General features: G+C 43.1%; 2 protein-coding genes across 2 annotated transcripts in view; both read left to right on the top strand.

The window, feature by feature from the left end:
* The window catches only part of LOC127651227 (regulating synaptic membrane exocytosis protein 1-like), a 225,545-nt gene that overhangs the window by 24,744 nt on the left and 174,567 nt on the right, over window positions 1–26,234 (top strand). The window lies entirely within an intron of this gene.
* LOC127651231 (uncharacterized) lies at window positions 3,566–6,392 on the top strand. The gene is made up of 7 exons (XM_052136973.1): window positions 3,566–3,704; window positions 4,022–4,095; window positions 4,246–4,529; window positions 4,636–4,970; window positions 5,165–5,584; window positions 5,700–5,854; window positions 5,977–6,392. Exons 3-7 carry the CDS (start codon window positions 4,418–4,420, stop codon window positions 6,239–6,241), a joined length of 1,287 nt encoding a protein of 428 aa, XP_051992933.1. The 5' UTR covers window positions 3,566–3,704; window positions 4,022–4,095; window positions 4,246–4,417; the 3' UTR covers window positions 6,242–6,392.

A 26,234-nucleotide genomic window follows, 5' to 3' on the forward strand; every position in this document is an offset into this window, starting at 1 on the left:
TCCTGTGCAAACAAGCTCCATACTTGTTTGAGCTTTTCATAATCTGTTTAAATTCTTCAGAATTAATAATTATAATAAAGTGAGAATTGTGATGGTTTGAGAGCATGCGCTGACAATTGGGTAATTGTGTTTTCATGGTGACAGCATTTGTCAGTGCTGCTCCTGAAAGCTTATCGCAATAAAGTATTAGGAGAAAAAAATACAGATATAATACAAAAGCAAACACCTAAATATATATCACTAAACATTAATGAATTATGATGATGCTAGTAGATTCTCACTTTTACACGCAAACTGAACCAGAGCCCCATCCACTGACTGAACTCTTCTTCCAGGTCAAAGAGCTGTCAATAAAAAGCTTACTAGCTAATGAGAACTCATCTCAGTTAGCCCCTCCCATATGAGAATTTTGTGCCAGAACTGCGATAGAAAATTCAGGGAGCGTGACTGAAAACTCTAGCAGTGCATTCGTAAATCCTGATCAGCAAACGCAAGCAGAGAATATAGTTAACAAATTATGCTGTTTATTTGAAGACTGAGTTTAAATTCTGCCTTTAATTTTATTAGGTTTTTATTCATTCTTATTTTATATTTGTATTCGTTTTTTGAAAAGTTATGTCCAAAACAGTTGGCACAAACATAATCCCATACCAGAGATAAGTATTATTCAAAGGTTAGGATCAGATAGGCCATCAGTACTGAGCTACAAGGAAGAATACTTAGTCATATAGACCACAGCAGTCTCCCATGTCACAGGGGTCACAGGTAGGCCAGTGCCAAATCACTAATACCATAAGCCCATTACAACAGAGGCAACAAGGAAAGGGGAAATATAGGATTTTGTGCAGACAGTGAAGATTGACATTCACAAACATGTATGCAATTTGTAAATATTACATGAACTGTACACAATAGACAATAGCCTTTCTTCCATCCAACTTTCATGCTATTTTGTTATGGACTAAGTGAAAATGTGAAAAATTAAATTGCGACATTTGCTGCCTTCTGCCCGTTTCCATTCAAATGGCCTTTCATCGATAAAAAGGGTGTGCATGATGACGTCATGCCTAAAAAAAACAACACTTTGTTGCATAGGTTTTAGTTTAGTGCAAAAAAATCTGCCCTGAAGCCGTTTCCATTCAGAAATTTGTGTTTATCGCTAATTCGCTTCCCAGATGTCCCTAATTTATTCCTCTGAAGTTTTGGTAAAATGAGGAGAACATTGAGACAATTCATTAAAATTAGCCAGTTTACTATAATTGTAATTTCACAAATGAAAGCAATCAGAAAAGGAGGAATTGCAATCAAAAGGGAGCAGTTGCCCTTCTGATAGGACTGCAATATTGGTCCTGATGTGCACCTATCGCAGGTTGGCAATGGTTCCAACCCGAAAGCAGATCGTCATGGCCCTGTTCAAGCTGGCAACCTGCACCAAGTAGTGGCGGAAATGTTCTGTCTCAGTATAAGGACCATCAATCGATGTGTATATGCTGTGTGCACAGCTTTTAAAGACAAAAAATTATGCGGCGTAATATCAGGGTTTACATATGATACATTCCTGATATTCAATATTTTGAACAATCATTTAATCAAAAGCATTGCCATCTCAACTGCATTATGTCCCGCTAAAATGAGCTTGATTATCATCTAAAATGAGCTTGATTATCATCTAAAATGTATTTTAGCTTCATAATGCAAATTTATATTTTCTGAAGAAGCAGTAAATGCGATCCGAGGTAAATATGGTTAGATTTAAAGTATTTAACCTTTAAAATGTTCAAAAGTAAAATTTCTGAAAGTGAACTCAGCACTGGACAAATAGTTCTGATAGTTTATAATCTTGCAGAACATTCTGAGAATGTCATTCATTCGACTGTTTTCGTCTACGGAACAGGGTAAAGCTAATTTAAGTTTGAGAAAAGAAAAGGTATATATAGGTCTAAAAATATATATTTGTTTCATTTGGTAATTAATCTTTCACCTTGTATTGTGTATTTATTTTTTTATTTAAAACATCTTTGTGCACAGAAATTATATGTTTTTTGTACTGTGGGCTAATTCCGTGACTGCCGTCTATTATTCTGAATGGTGTGAAAAAGCAACTTTAATAAATAAAGTGATGGATACTGCAATTAAATTTATCGCAAAGAGTGGCAATGAATTTGCTCAATGTGTATGAGATATTTGTGTTGGCACTCCTGGAAGTGTCACGTTTGCAGATCAGCGCTATATGCCGTAAAGATCTATCCATAATCATGTAGAATAAATTGGCTTTCAATACTGTTGTCATGATTAACACAGGCTAACGATTGGGGCAAACACCGTCATGTGACACAAAATTTTTACATTAATGCCATTAATGTTTCCAAACCATTTTTTTCGCAACATTTGATGTATTGACATAGAGGTTATGCGCTTGAGTTAAACAGAAAAATATAATATTTACATTTGTGACATTTTAGCGATAATGTGCATTTCCATCAGCTTTATTTAGATGGAAACGTAGTTAATGGAATGGTTGGAGAACAGAGGGATGCATTTTAGTCTGTAGCATTTTGGTTAATCCTTGAGTAACAGGGACACCATTAACAGACACTATCCCATAGTGATGTTAATATGTTGGTCAATTGTGATCACAATGGAAGGGCACAATTAGGGAATTTTCTGATCATTCCCTGCCTTCTTTAAATAAAAGCTGCAGTTATATGTGAGATATATGTTTATAGCTTAACTGCAATATGTGACCCGTCACGGAAACCAGTGACACAAGTCGGCAGCACAACTTGTGAGCAAAATGAGAAACAAGTGTTTTTTTCCAAAATTGGTGATTTCCGCTTTTTTGCAGAATCTGTTAGTTGAGATCATGAAGAAGCCTCTCCATGTTTGAGATAACAGTATTGGTATATTTAAAAGCGTACATTTTGAGGTTGAAATCTGCTTGTTTTTCGGAGATTCTAGCATGCAGTAGGGGCGTGTCATTGTCTGTGTGTATTTCCGTACTGAATAGCCGCCGGCGCTTTTGCCCCCGCCCCCCAACAGCGTGGCTACTTATTATGCAGCGCTCTAGCCGGCTCTATCTGATATCAAAATTCAATGAAGATGGACGCCGCAAAGAATGTCGCAGACGAGCTGAACCGTGGCCGTTACAACGAAAATGTTTTGAAGTACTTCTTCGACAAGCCGGATGCTTATGAACAAGCGTTCACTGATTCTGAAGACGATCTGAGCGACGATGAAAGTGGCATGATAAGACTGAATAATATCCCTAATCTACAACTGAGCGAAGATGAAGACGAGGAAGAATGTATCGGACTGGCGTCAGACGAGTTGGACCGTAAGATATCAGAGGCTATATCGATAGTAACATTTGATGGGGATATAGATAGAGAAATGGGGAAAATCCGTAACTTTGACTGTAAATGTTACACGAGGAGAAAAGAGAACTCTCTGCATGGGAGACAGTCTTGTAGCCAGAAGCTTTCTCCAGACATTATGTACAACATACGGCTGGATACTTTAGCTGCGGAAAAAGAGTGGCAGGACATGCGAATTATTGGACATTTAGAGGCAAACAGACGCACAGTGCAAACTTCGGAGATGGTTACATCCACAAAGAAGACCCCGACAAAGAGAAAGTGTGCCCGAACGACTTATTTCATTGGAGGCAACGAGATCTGCAAGAATACTTTTCTGTTTCTTATGGGGTGAGTTTCCATAAACATCAAAGTTTGTCGTTTTTTGTTCATTCTAAGAACACGTACACGTTATCTCATGTTTAGTCCATGTTTAGACCTTCCAATACCTACCTATTGTTTTTAGCTAGCTCAGGACTGTCGTTTTAATTGTAACGTTAGCTGCTAATCGTTAGCATCATATCACTTGCCAAAACCCCCATTACTATAATGAGCTTTAAGATGGTAATGTGAGCTTCTGCTATTAATTTGAATAATGCTTCAATTGCTTGAATTGACTGGTGTTAATGACTTAATTTAGGATTTTTTAATCCTTTGACTCGAACCAGGTCTAACCACTAACTGAGGTCTAAACCAGGACTAAAACAAGACTAAACCAGGAAGTACAGATACAAGCTCTAAAGTAAGTAAAAGTAAAAAGTATTCATCATAAAATTTACTTCAGTAAAGTAAAAGTACCTATAATTTGTACAATACATTTTGATATAGGTGACAAGATGCCTGTTAGCAAGACCATGATGTTAAACGTTTTTCTTATTTCCCCTTTTTTCAGCATTGGCAGAGACACCCTGGCTGATATAGTCAAACACTATGAGGAGAATGGGGCAAGACCACGTTTGAGGAAGAAGCACTCATTGCCACGTCCACCAGCCAGGTTCATCAGCCCTGAGGATATCAACAGAGTTGTGGACTTCATAAAACACTATGCAGAAGACAATGCCATCATGCTGCCTGGCCGACAGCCTGGGCATAAGGATTGGCATGTGAAGTTGCTGCCAACTCATGTGTCCAAGGCCTCAGTGTGGCGTCTCTACGTGAAGTCTGCTAAGGAGCTTGGTATGTGTAAACATTGATTTAAAACTGAGTGCTTATAAAGTGAAATAATGCGGAGCACTATTAGCAATTACAATACAATTAACCATAAGCAATATCTGTTTTTCAGGTGAGCGTGCAGTTTGTAAAACCAGCTTCAAAGCACTGTGGAACCGACTTCTCCCACACATCAAAAGTTGCCGGCCACGCACAGATCTCTGCTGGCAGTGCCAAAGCAATAACGAGCAGCTGATACGAAGTGCAAACCTCCCAGATGATAGAAAGTCTGAAGCAGTAAAGAAGCAACAAGATCATCTTTCCCTTGTGCAGAAAGAGAGGGCTGTGTACAACGACATGACTGCTGCCTGCAGAAAGATTTGCTCTGGCTCCAACCTGTCTTTTGGACCATCCCTACCAGCAAGCAAGAAGATTAGGATGCATTACAGTTTTGATTTTGCTCAGCAGGTAATATTTCACACACATTTACTTCACTTTACTTTATTAATGTCCCTTAAAGGGCGATTTGGTGCATGAGAATAAATAGTGCAAATGCAGAATAGCATCAATATAGTAAGTTTTATCTTTATTAGACAATTATGAATAGATGCAAATTTAATTTAATCTAATCCAAGTTCCCTCTCTCCCTCTGTCTCCTACAGTTACACTTTCCCTCAAACCCTCTCCAGCCAGGACCAATGTACTTCCTGACCCCACGGAAATGTGGCCTATTTGGTGTTTCATGTGAAGGGCTGCAGAAACAGGTGAATTACCTGATTGATGAAGGCATGTCATCTACTAAGGGAAGCAATGAAGTCATCAGCTACATGCATCATTTCTTCGGCAACTTTGGAGTTGGAGAAACAGAGGTGGATCTTCATTGTGACAACTGCAGTGGGCAGAACAAGAACAACTTCATGCTCTGGTACCTTGCCTGGCGGGTTGGACACAAGCTTCACGATAAAATTGAAATCCACTTCCTTATTGCTGGTCACACCAAGTTTTCCCCTAACTGTGGCTTTGGACTCATCAAGCAAGCCTACATGAAGACAAGAGTCAACACTTTGGCAGACATCGCTGAGGTACTTTAACTTTACTTTGCTTTAATGACTTCAGTGCTGTTTTCTGTTCTGCTTCAATGAAACATTTAACTGAAGATCTTTTTTTTTCTTCCTCTCTTCTCTTTTTTGTCATCAGGTTGTGGAAAACAGCTCTCCTGTGAGTCACCTCAATATCCCACAGCTTGTTGGAACGGCAGAGGGCAAAGTTTTAGTCCAGACCTTCGACTGGCAGCAGCATCTGACTCGCCACTTCCGTAGACTCCCACAGATCAAGAGTTATCAGCACTTCAGGTAATTGAAACTTTCACATTGTGTACATACAATATAACATAGCAACAACATACACATGACAGTTTTTTATAAGAAAATACTTTGCCATGTTTAAAATGTCTTATGTGCTTTTTCTGTCACAGCTTTGAAGCCAAGAGACCAGGTGTGGTGCTTGCAAAAAGTCACCGTGATGCACAACCTGTCGAATATCAGCTACTGCGCGACGGAGCAGATCTGCCCCCTGTCGACGGTCTTCCTGTCCTGGCCCCACCTGGACTGAAAATTGACAGGCAGACCTATCTATATGAAAAAATCAGGCCATTCTGTGCTGACGAGGCAAGAGACATCACATGCCCAGCGCCAAGGGTCACAACACAGAAGAGTCCACAGAAGAGGATGCGAATGTAATTTCATTGGACTGTGTCACAAAGACCTTTTTTCTTGTTTACAACACCTGCAATGTCACTTTATCAACCAACCACCTGAATTTAGTTTTACATTCTTGTATGAAAAGCACTCAGTGTACATAAGAGTTGCCTATACAGTTTTATCGGTAGATGCTAAGAGACATTTATTTATTACCTGTTTGCAAACTTTTTTTTTCTTTGATGGCACATTTTCCTGACCTTTTGCTCCCCCTGTGCTTTACAGCTTTACAGGGGGGAGCTTTACAGGGGGTATGGCTTATCTAAATGAGATGTAAATGAGCCCTATTGTCACTCCCAGCAGCAGAGAGAGGTGAGAACTGCACAATCTTTTGAGGCCGTTTCTCCCCTTTTAGCTTTTTTGAGTGCCTACCTTCAAATGGCCACAACTTCTCCAAATATTGTCAGATTTCCATGTGTTACAAATCGTTGGAAAGCTTGGAGACTACACTTTCAGAATCTGTGAATAACTCCAAATGCCCCAAAACCGACTTGTGTCCCTACTTTCCGTGATCGGTCACATATAGTTTAACTTTAGCTTAACAAGCAAGAATTCCTTGGTTAACCAACATTACCATGAAAAAAGCATGTAATCCACTTTTGTTGGTGAACAACATGGCTACACTGGCCCACCAGCTAGATCAGTATCAAACCTGCAGTACTAGCCAAGACCAGTTTGGGAATTGTTTGATGGTTAAGCTGGTCTTTTCAGCAGGGATCTCATCTGAAACTGATTGTGTGTGATGTTTTTATATTAGTATTGCATTGTATGCCCTTCTTACATGTCTAGGGAATTCAAAACCTGCATGTTTCAAGCCAACAATTCATTGTGACATGTAACAGTAGAAAGCATTAGATAATGTGTGATTGTTATTGTAAGTGCTAGTCCTCATTGTGCATTGTGATCTCAAGAGTATTCGTATGTATTTTTGCGTAAAGTGTGGTTACAGCACATGAACATTTACTTTAATGTATTTCTAGAAATATATATGTCTGTGTGTATATATATATATAGATGTATTTATATATATTTGCATGTCGATTTATTGTTTGCATGTGTTCTTAATAAACTTCCTGCACATGGATCCTAACACCGTCTCCATGGCCAGTTCATTACAATATATATATAGATATATATATATTGTAATGAACTGGCCATGGAGACGGTGTTAGGATCCATGTGCAGGAAGTTTATTAAGAACACATGCAAACAATAAATCGACATGCAAATAGAGGTAGTCGTTAAGCAGGTGGTAAAATCCAATAAACCAAAAAGACAGTCCAACAAGGCAAACAAAACAAAGTGGTATCCAAAAGGCAGTAATTCCGGACATGTGCACTTACCCACACCCTCTCACTTCGCCTAATCCAATCGTCCACTCCTAGCACCGTCGAAGGTTCTCCTAACCAAGGGATCATCAGGGGTTGGTATCCCAGAACGCATTGGAAGGGGGTTAGACCTGTAGGGGTATGAATGAGGGAATTCTTTGCATATTGGGCCCAGGGAAGAAAGTCGCTCCACTTCTCCTGTTCACAGCTACAAAAGCTCCAAAGAAATCTGCCAATCTCTTGGGTTAGACGTTCCACCTGTCCGTTGGCTTGAGGGTGATTGCCAGAGGTGAGACTCACATTGATGTTTAAACAACATTTATTGTTATTTGCAGAACGCCTGCCAAACTTGGGACATGAACTGTGGACCTCGATCGGACACAATGTCCTATGGTAATCCATAGACCCTAAATACTTGGTGGAACAAAGCATTAGCGGTGTCCATGGCAGTGTGTAAACACTTGAGAGGGACAAGTCTACATGATTTAGAAAATCAATCATTTATCACCAGAATGGTAGTGTATACTTTGGAGTATGGCATGTCTGTGATGAAGTCGATGGACAGGTGGGAGCATGGTCTTTGTGGTATTGGCAGTGGTTGGAGCAACCCTGTGGGCAGTTCTCTGGGGGTCTTGGATTGGGCACACACCTGACAAGACTTCACATATTTAGTCCCATCATGAATCAAAGTTGGGCACCAGAAGGAATTACGTACCAGGGTAAAAGTTCTTTATATGCCAGGGTGTCCTGTGCTCAAGGAAGTGTGGACCTCTGACATAGAGCTTTGGGTATGTAGAGCTTGGTAGGGGGGCAGTTAGGTGGTGACGGTTCATGCTGTTGTGCTCATTGTATCTCCTCCATGATGTCCCAGCTAATCGGTGCTATGATGGCAGATGGTGGCAGGATGGACCCAGGGTTAGGTTGGAGGTGGGGTGGATCATGTCTACGTGAAAGTGCATCTGCCTTGCTTTTCTTGCTGCCAGGTCAGTAAGTGACTCTAAAATTGAACCTGGTGAAAACAATGACCATCAGGCTTCATGTGGATTCAATCTCTTCGCTGACTTGATATATTCAAGATTCTTGTGATCGGTGATAACTTGGTGATAACTGCCCCTCTAACCAGTGATGCCATTCTTCATGTGCTGCTTTCATGTAAAGTAATTCCTTATTCCCCACATCATAGTTACATTCTGCTGAGAACAACTTTCTGGAGAAAAAGGCACAAGGGTAAAGCTTGCCTGGGGTTCCGTGATGTTGTGATAGGACCACTCCAATTCCGCAATCTGAAGCATCTACCTCAACGACGAAAGGAATATTGTGCTGTACATGTGCTGCTTTCATGTAAAGTAATTCCTTATTCCCCACATCATAGTTACATTCTGCTGAGAACAACTTTCTGGAGAAAAAGGCACAAGGGTAAAGCTTGCCTGGGGTTCCGTGATGTTGTGATAGGACCACTCCAATTCCGCAGTCTGAAGCATCTACCTCAATGACGAAAGGAATATTGGATGTTTCAGTATTAGCGCAGTTGTGAAGCTTGACTCGAGGGAGATAAAGGACTGATATGCGGCATCGTTCCATGGCAATTTGTTGTGCCTTCCCTTGAGCAACGACATGATTGGTGCTGCAATGATACTGTAATTCCTAATGAATTGGCGATAGAAGTTGGCAAAGCCTAGGAACCACTGTAGTTCCTTGATTTTGGAAGGTCGAGGCCATTCGGTGACTGCTGTTACCTTAGAGACTTCCATTTCTACACCAAGACGTGATAAGACTGTCTTGACCTGCTGGATATGTTGTTCCATGTCTTGTGAGTATATGAGGATGTCGTCAATGTAGGCCACCACACAATTATTCAGTAAGTCTCTGAATTTCTCAATTATAAAAGACTGGAAAACCGAGGGGGCGTTAGCAAGTCCATATGGCATGACCAAATATTCATAGTGCCCCCTGGTGGTGATGAAAGCAGTTTTCCACTCCTTAAATTATGCATTAAATTGGAGCTGGAAATAGCTCACACTTGGAAGGTCTTGCTGAAATATTTACAAATTTAGCTTGTCACTGGCTTCTGTTGATGTTTACAATCTATTTACAAACTGGTAACTACAAGGGTATTATGCTATAAAGGTGGTTCATGAGGATATTTCTAGTGTCAACATAATTCAAATCACTTTTGAAAATGTACAAATTCAGAAAGGTTTTGGGGTAGGGTTAGTGTTAGGGGATAGAATATATAGTTCATACATGTCTATGGAGAGACCACACAAGGATAGCCGCACCAACGTGTGTGTGTGCATGAGATGGCTAACTTCTTCATGTGTGCCTGTTTGCTTTGAGATATGAACAAGTCCCTCTGATCCTCTAACAATTTACTGCCCTGACGAAGCACTGACTTGACTGGTTAATAATTACAACCATTAATGTTACTTGCTGTAGTTATTGGTCATGAAAGTGTCTGGTATTTGCATTGGTGGGATTCTCAGGGAAAATATTGCCATGATATAGGAAATAGAGGGCATCTATGTTACATGATAAGTAAAGAGAGTGTGTGTGTGGGTGGGTGTCTGTCTATGTCTGTCTGTGTGTGTGTGTGTGTGTGAGAGAGAAATATTTTAACTTTTTAGAGTTTCACTCCCTGAATTCAACCTACAGATTGTATGTCTGTATGTGTGTGTGTGTGCATGTGAATATAAAACACTTAAAATAGAGAAATCTGCTGGAAAAAAGGAAAATCAGAAAAGGAAACCGGAAGCTGGGAATGCTGGTAAAAATAAAGGGAGAGAGAGAGAGAGAGAGAGAGAGAGCATACAAGAGTAGGTATAGGGTCCATTAAAAAAGGCACCTAGTCTATAAAAACTTAAAACCTCCCTACAGTAGCAGAATGAATCACTATCAACAAACATCAAAGTAAAAGATGCTGTCATCTTTTTCCAGAGAAATGTTTGTGTATTATAAGTATTTCGATATATTTCAGGCGGTATTTCCTTTCTTAAAGAGAGCTATCGTGCGATAAAAGTAATATATCTTTATCAAACATGCAGGGCTCTATTGTCGTGAGCGTCTTATCCAATTTTTGTGAGAGCGCTAATTCTTAGTGCATATTCATGCCAGCACAAAGTACAAGTGGACGAGGGTGGGACTGTTTGTGCTACCTGTGAGTATGTGTGCATAAACTGTTGGTGTATTGTACAGTATGTTAACGGGAGAAGTGGGGCAAAGTGCAATTTACTATTCTCCTTAGAAATTAGTCATTGCGCTATTTTTCAAAAGCAGGTCTATTTTCAGCATCAAGTCTTAATTCAGTTCCTGCATTTGCAGTTTGGAGATTCCACCAGCAGGGGGTTATACATTTAATGTCCAAACTCTGAAAATATTGTGGAACATCAAATTATGTCCCAGACAATAAATATTGTAGCTGTTTTTTTTTTTTTTTTAATGTATGAGATTCTATAAGTATCTATAGGTCATGGTTTATTTTTCAATTATTATTATTATGTTTATATATTTATACATTGATTGCATTTATTATCTAATTTGTACTGTATTTTTCCACCTGTTGTTGTAGTGTGATTTTTAAGTCACTGCAAAAGGGACCGGTTGAGAAGTTAGAAAATTTCAAACGTTTGGATTTAAATTGAATATAAATAAATAAATTCTGTGTGTTGACTTGTTGGTCTCAATGGGGGAAAAATACCTTTTCGCACTGTCGTGGAAAATCACGATGAATCTCTCGAAGTTGTAAGAAAACTCTCGGAGTCTTGAGTTCCAGATGCCAAAATTGTAGTTTATTGAACACCAACAAACTTGACACTGGTCAGCTGTCCGTTCTGACTCATTATCCTAAGTTCTCAGTTATATACCTTTTTGTTATCTTGTTACCCACTATCTCTGACTAACGAGGTCACTGCCTTGTTTCTTTTCCTTGCCCATCTATTAAAAAGAAACATATATCCTTGCCTCTCTATTGAAAAGAAACTTATATCTTTGTTAGCCTCTCATATCTTGACCTCATGTTACAGTTCATGGACAGAGTACATCAACTCCGAGAAACATCTGCGTAAACTGCCATGTCCTCATCAAATACTTTTTATCTTTGTCCTACATTTTCAGCACATTCCCACAATGAGTTGGCCTTGTTTGCTCATACACATTATCATTTGACTAATGAAAGAAAACACCAGCTGCAAATATATCATCAGCTTATTAGAACAAGACACCATTCATATAATAACTGATTAAAAGTATCTTTGCAAAGATACGTGCCAGCACAAAGGAAACACACCAAGGACTCACATCAGAAACACATTCTGTTTTTGAAGAAATACATCTGTTTTTCAAGGTTATATACCATAGCACAAGCAAAGTTCTACCATATCATAAGATTTCACCATCTCATATGAATAATTAGAAGTTGTCATGACACTATATGGACAGCCTCTAGGTCTAACATGTTTATTTACAAAAAAAACTTTTAAATTTTGTTGTAAATTTTGACTTAATGGGTGTTCTAAGCATGGATGAGTGGTGGAAAGAGATGGACAGGACACAGAAAGAAGATAAAAAACAAAGCAGACTGAAATTAATGAGAGAGAAATTGAAGAGCTGGAAAAGTCAAGAAATGAAGCTGGGATCGTTAAACAGACTATGCGGTCTGTTCGCTGTTTTCAGAATTGGTGTGGTGAGAAAGATCTGGCTAAACATCTGGCTTTAAAACAATAACAAAAATTGACCTAAACCAGGCTCTCCGTCAGTTTTATGCCACCGTGAGAAACAGGAAAGGTTTCAGTAGTTATGTCGGCCTACATGCGGGGCTTAACCTCTACAAAAATTATCCACCGATCAGCCGATCCTGGTGTCTGTTGAAAGAGTTTATCACTAGCAACAAAGTATTCGTTGGAGTAGTGAAAAATCTTTGCCCAGAAGGATGTGACAAAACATCCCACCATCCTGCGTTAACAGAGGCAGACTTTCAGAAAATCAAGCAGTCTGCAACACTGAATCCAAATACACCTGAGGGTCTTGTCAACAAAGTCTGGTTTGATGTACAGCTGCATATGGGTTGCAGAGCTAAAAAGGGTAACCGCCAACTAAAGCCGGAATAATTTATCATCCGCCAGGATGAGAACGGTCAGAAGAATGTAATACTGTCATTCAGTGAATGCACAAAAAACCACAAAGATTCCGGCGAAAGAAACAAAGAAAGCCTATGGGGATTTTGTTTGAGCAGTCAGGGAATGCTCTGTGTCCTGTCGCCTCATTGGAGAAATACCTCTTGTTGCTGCCGGCCAATCCAGTGGCTTTTTATCTCCATCCAAACTGGACAAACTACACCAAAGATGTATGGTATGTTAAACTTTAGTTAACTTTTTTGTTTGTAGCATATTGTGCACACCTTTCTGTAGTCACGCTGTCATTTGCCAGCAATATATTTGTTGTTACAATGTAGCTTGGTTACTCTACACTGTAACAAGAAAAAAAAGACAGATGTTAGGTACACTAGAGAGCCTATGGGGGTGAACTTCTTTGGTTCTATGTTGCCACGGATTTGTAAAGCAGCTGGCACTGAAACGATCTACACCAGGGGTGACCAACACTGCTCCTGGAGAGCTACCATTCTGCAGAGTTTAGATCCAACCTTAATCAAACACACCTGAACCAGCTTATCAAGGTTTTTAGGATTACTTCAAAATGACAGGCATGTGAGTTGGAGCTAAACTCTGCAGGAAGGTAGCTCTCCAGGAGCAGGGTTTGTCACCCCTGATCTACACCAACCACTGCTTGTGAAGCATGACTGTACAAAAACTTTCTGATGCTTCCTAGAGGCGAGAGAAATCATGTCAGTGACGAGGCATAAATGTGAATCGTCCCTGCAGTCTTACTGGCACCCAAACTACGAGGAGAGACGATGCTGGAGCAATCTCCTTGCCTCTGGCATGCGCAATTCAAGCGCACAAGTACAGCATTAAAAACTCCTCCTCATCCAGCAAAGAGGAGTGCTAACTTATTTGATCAATGCTTCAGCAATTGCACAATTAATGGTGATATCCAGATAAATGTTAATTATAAAATGGATAGTTCCGGTCCTTGATTCTGATTGGTTGAGCCAAGTTCTTCACTGTCTTTGTTGCTGCTTGTGTTGCTTGGCAACCTCTTTGGAACTACAGGAATAAATGTGTTAAATCATTATATTTCTTTGTTGCTGGTGTTTATTTTATTATTTTATTGAATGCAATTGAATGCCGTTGTTTAAGGTGTTAACAACTACTCTGATCAAGGAGTAGGTGTCATCAGATGTCTTTCCCACCTTTTATTTGTGGAAGATTCAACCTTGTACACATAGCAGTATACAACAGAGGTAGTTTCTGTAATAAACAATCAAACATAAATAAATAACTTCTCTACATACATACTGTTATGATTCAACAGTAAATTACAAAAAACAATATCAATATAAACGTCTCTCATTTATATGCTTAGATAAAGAAAGCAAGGGATATAAACTATGGAAAGGACATAATAACATGGATCACATTATGCAGCGTTATCATATTAACAGATAACAAACTGCAGAATATAGTATTATGCACATATGGAGATAAATGAACATATAGAACAATCATATTGCAGATATTAGCAATATAACCAGTCGTGCTAGCCGCGTTAGCGTGAGTGTTTATATGTGACAAACTAATAATTATACAGATCTCAAACAGCGGCAATACTGGCTTAACGCCAGAACTAGTTGCAACACATACAGAAACATTCCGCATCAAACATAGAATCATGATATGAACTTACGTCGTCAATAACTTTAACTTGCACTTAAGGATGCTGCACGTGAATGGAAACATTACAAACTCCGGTTGCGCCACTTGCGTAATAAAGAATACGTGACTTACGTTAGAATCAAATCTGCGTCAAACTGTATAATGCGTGTTCTCTTACAACTTCAGTCCACTTGATATTGCGTTTACTAACGCATATGGGGAGTGCCTTCATACACGACCTATTTGCAGTCCCGGCGCCATGGGCGGGCATTGGGGGGCCTAGTGCCCGCCCTGGATGATCCTGTCTCCCTACATCAACTCTACGTCACGTCTCACATCTCATTTCATCGCGATCTCACAAAGCTCTTTTATTATGCAGCATGCAGAATTCAGCACTGAACAAAAACTCCAACGTTTTGAGCGGTGAGTGGATTTTATCTGAATTGCATCTGATTGGCCATTGCGTTTTAGAAATCAACACATATGTCTGTGATTGGCTACATTGCACAACGCTGCAAAAACACGTTATAATGAGAACATCTACTTATGCTTGTGACTGTAAATCGTTATTTTGTTTAGATGTTCTTATTGCTTTTGTGCAATAGATGAATAACAATGTATTTGTTTTTGGATGTTTTATTTAGATAGGGAGTCCCACGGATCGTTTTATTCTCCCACAACCCATTACCGCCCGCACTCGACCATCAAATCTAGTCGAAAATGTTAGTAGTCCCGCGGGAGTGGACCAACCACCAGTCCTTGCTTGTTTGCACTTTTATTTATATTTTTTTATCAATAGGCTACTGTAACTTTCGTTACAAGTTGGTAAGTTGTCGTTTTGTATATACATGATGAATAAACTCCTGAATAAAAATAAAAATGTGTTTGGTCTGATTTAAAAAATAATATTTTTAAATGGATTTGATTGGTTTGTCGATAGTGAGCGCGGGAATGTTTGTTTGTGTCCTAAGCATAGTAGCGCTTAATAACGATAGCTGTTATTTTTTTTTAAACAACTATGCTGAGCTATTTCGACAGTTACCATGGATATATGGCGTTTCTTTAATCAAAGACCACCAAAGTTGGCAGAAGAGAGCAGCGAGGTAAGGGGAGAAGACCCAGGGTGTAGCAGTTCACAAGAGGTCGATCCAACTCCCAACACTGCAGAGGCTAGCCATTCCAGCGATACTAGTTGGTCTAACGTTACTTGCCAAAGCCATAGCCTCAAGCAAGGGACGTCACTGCCACAGGTGGGTAAGGGATAAGCGGCTGCGGTGTTAAGCGAGTCATTGAGTCATTTGTTCAAACGATTCGTTCAAACAGCTGATTCATCAAGAATAAAGTAGTCGTTCATGAATGGGTCATTGAATCTTTGACTCAACCGATTCGTTTAAAACACTGAATCATTTAGTAATGAAAACACGGTTGACTGAGATGCGGTCTGTTTCTGCTGGGATCTTTGTTTTAAAATAGAACAAAAAGTCAATATTGCATCTAAAATGTAAGTGACTTAATATGAATTACTTGTTTATTGAACTGTCGAAATCAGTGTTACATTTTCAATCGTGATGGTATTCAGCACTTGGTTGTATGGTGTTGCTTCATGTTATAAATATAAAAACTAACTTACATATTTTGAATTTTTTACCGCAGTATGCTAACTGAGTTTCTTTGTGTGAGCTGCAGTTAGGCCTATTTGTTTCATCGAGAAGCTGCGCGAGCCTAAACAGTACAAATCTTTAGCGTCAGTTATGAATTTGAATAGCGTCAGTACATTATGTAACAGGCTATTATCAATCATTATCATTGTATCATACATATTCAATTCATAATCGGTCATATCATTTAATGTTATTATGCAATTAGGGAATTAGGTTTATCTCAGTTGTGCCCCCCTGAAAAAATGTAATGCCCGTCCGTGAATTTGTGTCTGGCGCCGGGTCTGCCTATTTGAAACCTCTCTACAAGAACGCCAATATTCTAATATGGTGTTTGAGCCCCACCTGTTTTGGCATGAAACTGACTGCTCGTTTCGGTGCGAACTGACCACTATAAAACAGGTGCACACACACCATTTCCTCAGAATTTCTTCCTTCAAGACAGCAATACCTCTTGTCTCGAAGCCCTCTATCTTCACCATCGATTCACACCAGTCAGTGGACGGAATCTTCACAGCAGAGAAGAATCTCCCCTCCCCTGCAGTGCTCCGGCGAACATCACTCCGCCTCGCCGCTTGACGCTTCACTGGTGAACGGACCTCAGCATCCTGATTCTCCGCAGCATGTTGGCAAGTGTAGAGTATCCTTTTAAGCAAATACGTGTTGTGTGTTATAAATATAAGTTATATAAATCTATGATGGGTGGGCATATTTCCCCATAAGCTATGTGTGAGACGAGCTCCGGCTCTCTGAAGGAGCGTGCAGCCTCGTCTCGCTTGGTGGATCTGACGCTGGGTGATAAGGATGATAAAGACGATGTCATGTCTCTCGCCGCATCAGGCGACTGGTCAATGGATGATGCTACCGCCCCTCCCCCCAGCGAGGGCGAGGACCGTGCACGCACCACTGACAGGGAGAGGCTTCGCGTCCTTGCAAGGGCGGTCGAAAACTCAATCTCGAATGGTCTCCCCCAGAGGTACCTGGACAGTGTCTCCTTGATGAGTGGTTCTTGCAGTCCGGACGCCGTCAAGCGGCCGCGCCCCGCAGAACTGCCCCGTTCTTCCCTAAGGTGCACAGTGAACTATCTAAGTCCTGGCAGTGACTACGTTCTCTCAAACGTGGACCACGGAGAAAAGAACGGCTATGCTGAACTACCCCTGGTGGAGGAGGCAGTAGCAGCACATCTCTGCCCAATGAGTAGCAGGGCATGGAAATCACACCCCATTCATCCTTCTAAGCCATGTAGGCAGCTTCGAGCCACTACAGACTTGGCGCTGTGTGCCACGAAAGTCACGGCGCAGGCCATCGGGAAGTCCATTGGTAACCTGGTCGCTCTGGAAAGGCATGTGTGGCTGACACTCACGGAGATGAGTGACAGAGAGAAGACATCTCTATTGGCTGCCCCAGTGTCACCAGCCGGCCTCTTTGGCGGCGCAGTGAGTACGTTTGCTGAGCGCTACGTCACAACTCAGCAGCAGTCACAAGCCATAAGGCACTTTTTGTCCAAACGGAGCATACCGCAGACGGCTCACCCCCGCTCTGTCTCAAGCCAGCGCCCGGCTAAAAGACCCATGCCCGCTAACTCAGCACCTGCACCGCCCCCCACCGAGCCACCAGTAAGGCCACGCAAACCTTGGCCCAAACGGAAGCATTCCTAATGGCCGTAACGCTTTGAAGTGGAAGATGGAGCCCGTTGTTCCATCCGGTGCTCCGAAGAAGGCTCGATTGGAGACACAGAACACTGTTCCCCACCTCCCCACTGCTGTTCATCAGAAGAGGAATATTGCTGTTCACAATGTTTTAAAAGATGTTGTTTCTGTGTCATATGCAATAAAAAATGCAATAAAGAATACAGCACTCGTTGCAAATGCACGAGATGCTCATACTTTCTCAAAAAAGAGCCCTTTTCCTCTTCAAAGCACACACATTATGCACAACCACTTCCCTGTGGTAAGCGACGCATTATATCATACGGTGAGCAAACCAAAGTGCCCTCTGTCCCATTACGCGGACATTTCAGAATGGGTTAAAAAAACTATCGAACATGGCTATACGATCCAATTTGCTCGCCGGCCACCCTGTTTCAACAGCATTCTGTCTTCCACGGTTTCGTCCGAAGACCTGCCAGTGTTATGATCCGAAATACACAATCTTATCGTGAAAAACGCGATAGAGATTGTGCCAAATTGTCAAGCACAAAAAGGGTTTTACAGCCGGTATTTTCTTGTCCCAAAGAGAGATAGCGGATTTCGGCCAATCCTGGATCTGAGACATTTAAATCGCGCACTTATAAAGCGGCCATTAAAAATTATTACTCAGAAACGAATTCTATTGCATGTTCGCCCACACGAGTGGTTTGCGTCAATAGATCTGAAGGATGCGTACTTCCATATCCAAATTGTACAGCATCACAGGATGTTTTTGAGATTCGTGAATGAGGGAACAGCGTATCAATTCAAAGTCCTGCCATTCGGACTGTCTCTGGCTCCTCGCACATTTACAAAGTGCATCGATGACCTCTGAGACTGAGCGGCATACGCATATTGAACTACCTCGACGATTGCCTGTTGCTAGCACAATTAGAGGCTCTGTTATGCCAACACAGAGACTTACTAAACAGCTTGGGCCTCAATGTAAACTGGGTGAAGAGCACGCTCTCTCCCAGCCGAAAATATGTCATTTTTGGGAGTCTGCCTCGACTCCACGAGCGGGCGCGCGCACCTCACGAGCAAGCACATTCAGGCCGTTCTACAGTGTCTGTCTCAGTTCAAACTGGGGAGAACACTTCCTCTGAAGCTGTTTCAGAAAGCATTGGGATTTATGGCGGCGGCATCTGCCATCATCCCATTAGGTCTCTTACACATGAGACCACTTCAGTGCTGGCTGAAGCGCCGTGCTCCACAACATGCTTGGTGCCAAATGCGCATGCGTATCACTATATCCCGCCGCTGTATAGCTGCATTGGTACCATGGACAGCTCCTGAATTTTACCAGCGAGGTGTGTCCCTGAGGCAAATTATCAGGCGGAAAGTGGTGACTACAGATGCTTCCAACACAGGTTGGGGGGGTGGTGTGCGATGGGCGCCCGATTTTCGGCACCTGGACAGGTCCGAGGAGGGCATGGCATATCAACCGCCTAGAACTATCAGCTGTAATTCTAGCCTTGAAGGCTTTTCAGTCAGTGGAGAATGCCCACTGTCCCCTTTTGTATTCGAAGTCCCAAGCCCCGTTGGGAACGGCTACAATGGCACACAAATGGCCGGCGAAATGCAAATACGCTATGCCTGATCCACTCTGTCATATGCAAAGTCCGGGAGGACAAGGAAATGGTTCTATTAGTTGTGCCGAGATGGCCCAACCAGCCATGGTTTCCGGAAATGATAGAGATGCTGTACAACCCACCATGGGAAATACTGCTGAGGAGGGATCTCCTCTCTCAGGCGCACGGCACAATCTGGCATCCCCAGCCCCAGCTGTGGAACCTGCATGTGTGGCCACTGAACGGGGCGCACTACACGAGCCAGAACTGACGCGATCAGTCATGAACACCCTTTTACAAGCCAGAGCACCGTCCACAAGACGCCTCTATGCACTAAAATGGAAGGTTTTCACTGACTGTGTCTCTCACGTAGTAAGGACCCAGTAAACTGCCCCATACGTGAAATTCTAATATTTCTTCAAGAGCGATTAGATGCCTCACCCCCGTCAATGCTCAAAGTGTATGTGGCAACTATAGCTGTGTATCATGCACATGAAGCCGGCGCCTCTATAGGCAAGCATGATTTAATCATAAAGTTCCTAAAAGGAGCAAGACGATTAAACCTGCCTCGGCCAGCTACAATCCCGACTTGGGACCCAACTTTAGTCCTAAAAGCTCTCTCAGGGCCCCCTTCGAGCCTTTTGGACTTTGTGCATGCTTTCCGTTACGACCACACTACTGCTGGCTCTGGCCTCAGTGAAACGGGTCGGTGACCTACATGCGTTATCAGTCAACAATTTTTGTCTGGCGTTTGGCCCCGGCCTTTCACTGCCACTGTCAAACCCAGGAAAGGCTATGTACCCAAGGTTCTGACCACCCTTCAAAGCGCAAGTAGTTCACCTCCATGCATTCGTCCCTCCCCCATTTAATTCAAATGAGGAACAATCATTGCATTTGTTATGCCCTGTGCGGGCACTACATACATATGTTGAGCGTACTTGCCAGTTCAGACTGTCTGATCAGCTCTTTATATGCTATGGAGGACGCACAAAAGGAATGTCCATCTCCAAGCAAAGACTTTCTCACTGGATTGTCGATGCAATTACACTGGCTTACGAATCGCAGGGTGAGACTAGCCCAATTGGTGTTAAAGCACACTCAACTAGAGGCGTGGCCTCCTCATGGGCATGAACGAATGATGTGTCCTTACAAGACATATGTTTTGCAGCAGGATGGTCCTCGCAAAACATGTTTGCAAGGTTTTACAGCCTACACGTAATGTCTCTTTCTTCAAAAGTCATCTCTGTTTAGAGCACTTGCTATTCATTGGCCATATATAGATAGATAGATAGATAGATAGATAGATAGATAGATAGATAGATAGATAGATAGATAGATAGATAGATAGATAGATAGATAGATAGATAGATAGATAGATAGATAGATAGATAGATAGATAGATATCTATTTACTTATGGCCCCTTTTTAAGTACGGGCATTCAGGCTTTTATAATTCCATCACAAGTCACAAGCACTTCATTATAAATAAACTCCCTTCCAGGCTGGGTTCATAAGGAGTAATTCATACTATATGGCTATAGCTCATATATTCATTATGAGTTGTCTCCTCCTGGCCATACTCATGTCGGTCGTCGTCCCATAAGACTGCACCGCCATGTTTCCTCTTTAGGAAGTTATGTCATGTAGTGCAGCGTGATGGGATTCTGTTCCCCATATGCGTTAGTAAACGCAATGTCAAATTGAATGAAGTCGTAAGGGAATGTCTCGGTTACGTACGTAACCTCGGTTCCCTGAGACGAAGGGAACGAGACATTGCGAATGCTAGCAACACCACAAGACTCAGAGTTCTTGAGGCACGAGCAATTCTCAGTCAGAAATTCTGAGGAAGTGGTGTGTGTACACCTGTTTTATAGTGGTCAGTTCGCACCAAAACGAGCGGCCAGTTTCGCGCCAAAACTGGTGGGGCTCAAACACCATAGCCAATATTAGAATATTGGCATTATTGTAGAGAGGTTTCAAATAGGTCATGTATGAAGGCACTCCTCATATGCGTTAGTAAACGCAATGTCTCGTTCCCTTCGTCTCAGGGAACCGAGGTTATTTATGTAACCGAGACGTTTTTCGTAACCCAATACCTTAACAAGAGAAGTTATGGACAATAAGACAAAGAATTTACAACATAAATATTAAATATTTTTATGGAGTAACCATTTTATAAAAGCATTAAGTCTGTGAAGCCGTGTTTTACAGTGAATTTAGAACAGCTAAGGGGCATTGTTAGGCACGACGCGGAGCTGTTCTAAATTCACTGTAAAGCACGGCTTCACTGGCTTATTGCTTTAATGAACCATAGAGAGTGTGGGCCACATACAAGGTTTCCTACAGCACTTTAAATACTAACATTAAAGGGAAACTGAAAAGTAAAATTTGGTCTTAATCAGCATGGACTATTATCTTGAATTCCAACATTTAATTTCATCTTTTGCATTTAACTTTTATTAGTAAGGTAACTTGATTTTTACATTTTCTGAAGAAAATGTGAGTAGTGCTTGTTTGACCAAAAATCAAGATGCTAGGGTGTAGTGGGAGTTTGCCAGGCCGATGCAATGTGGTTGCTAATGTTTTCTGGGTACCTTCCGAAACATCAACACAACGAATGACAAGGGAATGGAGGAACAGTGGGGTTTAAACACACAGAGACATGATGATAACAAACGACAATCAGGTGAGAACAATGACACAGTGATGAAGGTTGGGAATCATGTTGACGGCGACACAGAAAACACGGGGCAGACAACCAGGGGTCGTAACATAACCCCCCCTCTGAGGAGTGGATTCCAGACGCTCCTGAAACAGAACAAAAAATACACAAAATACAAAACAAAATCGTCCAAGGAATGGGGGGGGGGGGTGTCAGGCAGACCAAGGAGAGCACATGGGGAAACCAGACAGTCCAAGGGGGCACAAGGGGCAACCAGACAGTCCAAGGGGGCATAAGGGGCAGACAGGCAGTCCAAGGAGGCACAGAGGGCAGGCAGGCAGTCCACGGGGGCACAAGGGGCAGACAGGCAGTCCACGGGGAGCATAAGATGGGGACTGGGTCAGGTGGCCTGGGAGCAGTCCACGGGGAGCACAGGACAGGGACAGGGTCTGGAGGCCTGGGAGTCGGCCACAGGATGGGTTTGGGAGGTCTGGGAGTCAGTCTCAGGACCACAGCCATGGGGAACTTCGAGGGCGGAGCCGAGGTAGGTGGAGCCATGAATTTTTCTGGTGGCGGAGCCATGGGTGGCTCAGGAGGTGGAGCCATGGAAGGCTCGGGAGGCAGAGCCGAGGGAGGCTCCGGAGGCGGAGCCAGGGGAGGCTCAGAAGGCGGAGTCGAGGGAGGCTCAGGAGGCGGAGCTGAGTGAGGCTCAGGAGGCAACGTCGTAGCAGGCTCAGGAGGCGGAGCCATGGAAGGCTCGGGAGGTAGAGCCGGGGGAGGCTTTGGAGGCGGAGCTTAGGGAGGCTCAGGAGGCAACGTCGTAGCAGGCTCAGGAGGCGGAGCCATGGAAGGCTCGGGAGGCAGAGCCGAGGGAGGCTTAGGAGGTGGAGCCGGGGGAGGCTCAGGAGGTGGAGTTGAGGGAGGCTCAGGAAGAGACGTCGTAGCAGGCTCAGGAGGTGGAGCTAAGATAGGCTTTGGAGGCGGAGCCATGGAAGGTGGCGCCATGGGAGGCTCTGGAGACGGAGCCGGGGGAGGCTCAGGAGGCGCCGTCGTAGCAGGCTCAGGAGGCGGAGCTAAGGGAGGCTCTGGAGGCGGAGCACGGGATGGCTCGAGAGGCAGAGCCCTGGAAGGCTCGAGAGGCGGAGCACTGGGAGGTGGAGCCCTGGGAGGCTCGAGAGGCAGAGCCCTGGGAGGCCTGAGAGGCGGAGCCGTGGGAGGCTCAGGGGGCAGAGCCCAGGGTTGGCTCGAGAGATGGAGCCCTGGGATGCTCGAGAGGGGGAGCCCGGGATGGCTCGAGAGGCGGAGCCCTGGATGGCTCGAGAGGCGGAGCACTGGGAGGCGGAGCCCTGGATGGCTCAAGAGGTGGAGCACTGGGAGGCTCGAGAGGCGGAGCCCTGGGAGGCTCGGGAGGCGGAGCCCTGGGAGGCGCTGGGACGGTCGAGGCTACAGGCGATGGCTCTAGGACGGTCGAGGCTACAGGCGCTGGCTTTGGGACTGTAGAGGCTACAGGTGCTGGCTCACCGACGTTCGGGGCTGCAGGCACTGGCTGGTTGACGGTCGGGGCTGCAGTCACTGGCTCGTTGACGGTCGGAGCTGCAGGCACTGGCTCGTTGGCGGTCGGGGCTGCAGGCATTGGCTCGTTGACGGTCGGGGTTGCAGGTACTGGCTTGTTGACTGTGGTATGTGTGAGCACTGGTTCGCTGAACATAGAAGGCAGAGCCATGGGAGGTTCTGGGGACGGAGCCGTGGAAGGCGGAGGCTGGACAGCAGAAGCCTTTCCTCTTCTCCTCCTCCTCCGGGTGGATGAGGCTGACAACACTGGTTCGCTGACCGTGGCTGGTGTGGGCTCAGGCTCGCTGACCGTGGCTGGTGTGGGCTCTGGCTCGCTGACCGTGGCTGGTGTGGGCTCTGGCTGGCTGACCGCGGCTGGCGTGGGCTCTGGCTCGCTGACCAAGGCTGGCGTAGGCTCTGGCTCACTGACTGTGGCAGGCGTAGGCTCTGGCTCGCTGACCGTGGCTGGCGTTGGCTCTGGCTCGCTGACCGTGGCTGGCGTAGGCTCTGGCTCACTGACCGTGGCAGGCGTTGGCTCTGGCTCGCTGACCGTGGCAGGCGTTGGCTCTGGCTCGCTGACCGTGGTAGGCGTGAACTGGGGAGCGGAAGCCTCCTCCTCCGGTCGGACGAAGCTGGCAGCGCTGGCTCTTTGACCAAGGCAGGCGTGGGGGTTGGCTCGCTGACAGGCGGGGCAGGCGTGAAGGGACGAGCCATGGATGAATGGGGGGTCACCACTGTGGGAGGAGAGGCAGGGTCCTCCTCGACGACGCCCACAGTGAACGGCAAACCGCAGGCCAGCAGAGTCTCCTCAATAAAATCGCGGAGCATCCAGCCGCACGTCGCCGGTGGCAACCGCTCTTTGAGCGAACTGTTCAGGTTGGCCCGGAAGAAAACCACCAGGGAGGAGTCTGGGAAGTCCGTGGCACTCGCTAGTTCGAGGAAATTGCGGACGTGGTATGGAGGAACAGCGGGGTTTAAATACACAGACATGATGATAACAAACGACAATCAGGTGAGAGCAATAACACAGTGATGAAGGTCGGAAATCATGGTGACGGCGACACGGAAAACACGGGGCAGACAACCAGGGATCGTAACACATAGCACAAACATGTGGGACAAGTTACGCATCAGAGTATAATACTAAGGTTTAAGTGCTTTTTCAAATCTCTACCCTAAATGTTGTATGAGCAATAGTAATAGTGATGATTTTCTTAGCAAGTTTGGCTCTGCCCATGCATGAATGCTAAAAAGTTTCCACTAACCTGAAGAACATTCATATGGTACAATTATTTCTATCTAGAATATTTGAATTAGATAGATCTCTATATTCATAATATTGTATACCATATGATGGATATAGTATATATGTGTCTAATGTGCTCTAGTCACATCTGTGATATGGAAACCGCAGAGTGCCAATTAAAAAAGAATGAAGAAACAAATTATCAGTCTGATCATTTGAAAATGAAAACATCAATAAATAAACCAATTAATAAATGGATAAATAAATAGACACATTTACATTTGTTTGTTTATTTCATGTTTAAAAAGGTAATTATTTTTAACAATTAAACGTTTTCATTAATAAATCATGTATTTAATTCATGTTTAAAATACAATTAAATGTAACAAAAAAATAGCACATTAAGTCATTTTTAAATGCACTTTTTAAATGGCATTTTAAAAAAGCAGTCGGCAATTGCTTTTAATCATTCATTTTCCAGTTGTTTTTCTTCATCTATTTGCCAATTGCTTTTCTTTTTCATTTTACTGTGGCTTGCCTTCATCTATTTGTCAATGTTTTACTTTTTCCATTTGCTAATTACTTTCCTTTCTCAATTTTACAATTGAGATTAAAAATAGAACTGGTCAGTTTACAAGTGGGAGCAACCAATAAACTTTTGACTCAGTTTTAAGACACACCCCCTCTCCCACGTGCCACTCAAAGGAGATGTTAGATGGCCTGTCATTTCTTGGACGGATACTGATAGCGGTATGAGCAGTGTATGTGCTCTATGAAGCCCAAGTAAAAGAAACCGAAATTAAGCATATTAAAATGTAATGGTCATTTGTCACTGCGGCTGTTATGCAGAGCGCGGCACTCCTTGAGTGTGCACAATGGTAGGGAGCCGTAAACCGAGATGCATTGAACAGAACGAACCCCTTGACCAATGAATCTGACTGTGACTAAATGTGTCTATATATTTGTCCATTTAGAAATTGGTTTATTTATCCATGTTTTTATTTTCAAATGAATAGATTGATCATTTATTTCTTCCTTAATTTTTAATCTGCACTCTGTGGCTACCATACTGAGGTGTCAGATCATAGGGAAAAAAGGGACAGAATGAGAAAGAGAGAAAAAGATACAGAAATTGTCCAGGGATATCCATAACAACCATAATGGCTTTAGCATTTCCTACATTGATATCACAACTTTGATTTCACTATCTCTTTCCTTCCCCTCTTTCTTTCTTATTCTCTCTTTGTGTCTCTTATGATGGTTAAGAATAGATTCTAACCAATGAGCTACCATTTACTGATCATTAGTTGTGTTTCTCTCTGCTCTTCTTTGCCTGCTTTCCAATTATGAGGTTTATGACAATATAGACATAAATACTAAATGTGTTTATTTGTATGAATAAAATTAAATATACTACTGTAGTGGCTCTCACAATATTAATATAACATTCTTTTATTACTTTCATACTAAGTAAGTCTATGTACTGTACATAACAATTTCAACA

The sequence above is a fragment of the Xyrauchen texanus genome, chromosome 11 (genome assembly GCF_025860055.1).
Source record: "Xyrauchen texanus isolate HMW12.3.18 chromosome 11, RBS_HiC_50CHRs, whole genome shotgun sequence".
Lineage (NCBI taxonomy): Eukaryota > Metazoa > Chordata > Actinopteri > Cypriniformes > Catostomidae > Xyrauchen > Xyrauchen texanus.

What these genes read in the sequence shown, in the direction of transcription:
- LOC127651231 (XM_052136973.1), top strand. Translation starts at nt 4,418, where the DNA reads ATGCTGCCTGGCCGACAGCCTGGGCATAAGGATTGGCATGTGAAGTTG. An exon ending in CTTTGGCAGACATCGCTGAG is followed by an intron (nt 5,585 to 5,699) that starts GTACTTTAACTT and finishes TTTTGTCATCAG; the next exon opens with GTTGTGGAAAACAGCTCTCC. An exon ending in AAGAGTTATCAGCACTTCAG is followed by an intron (nt 5,855 to 5,976) that starts GTAATTGAAACT and finishes TTTCTGTCACAG; the next exon opens with CTTTGAAGCCAAGAGACCAG.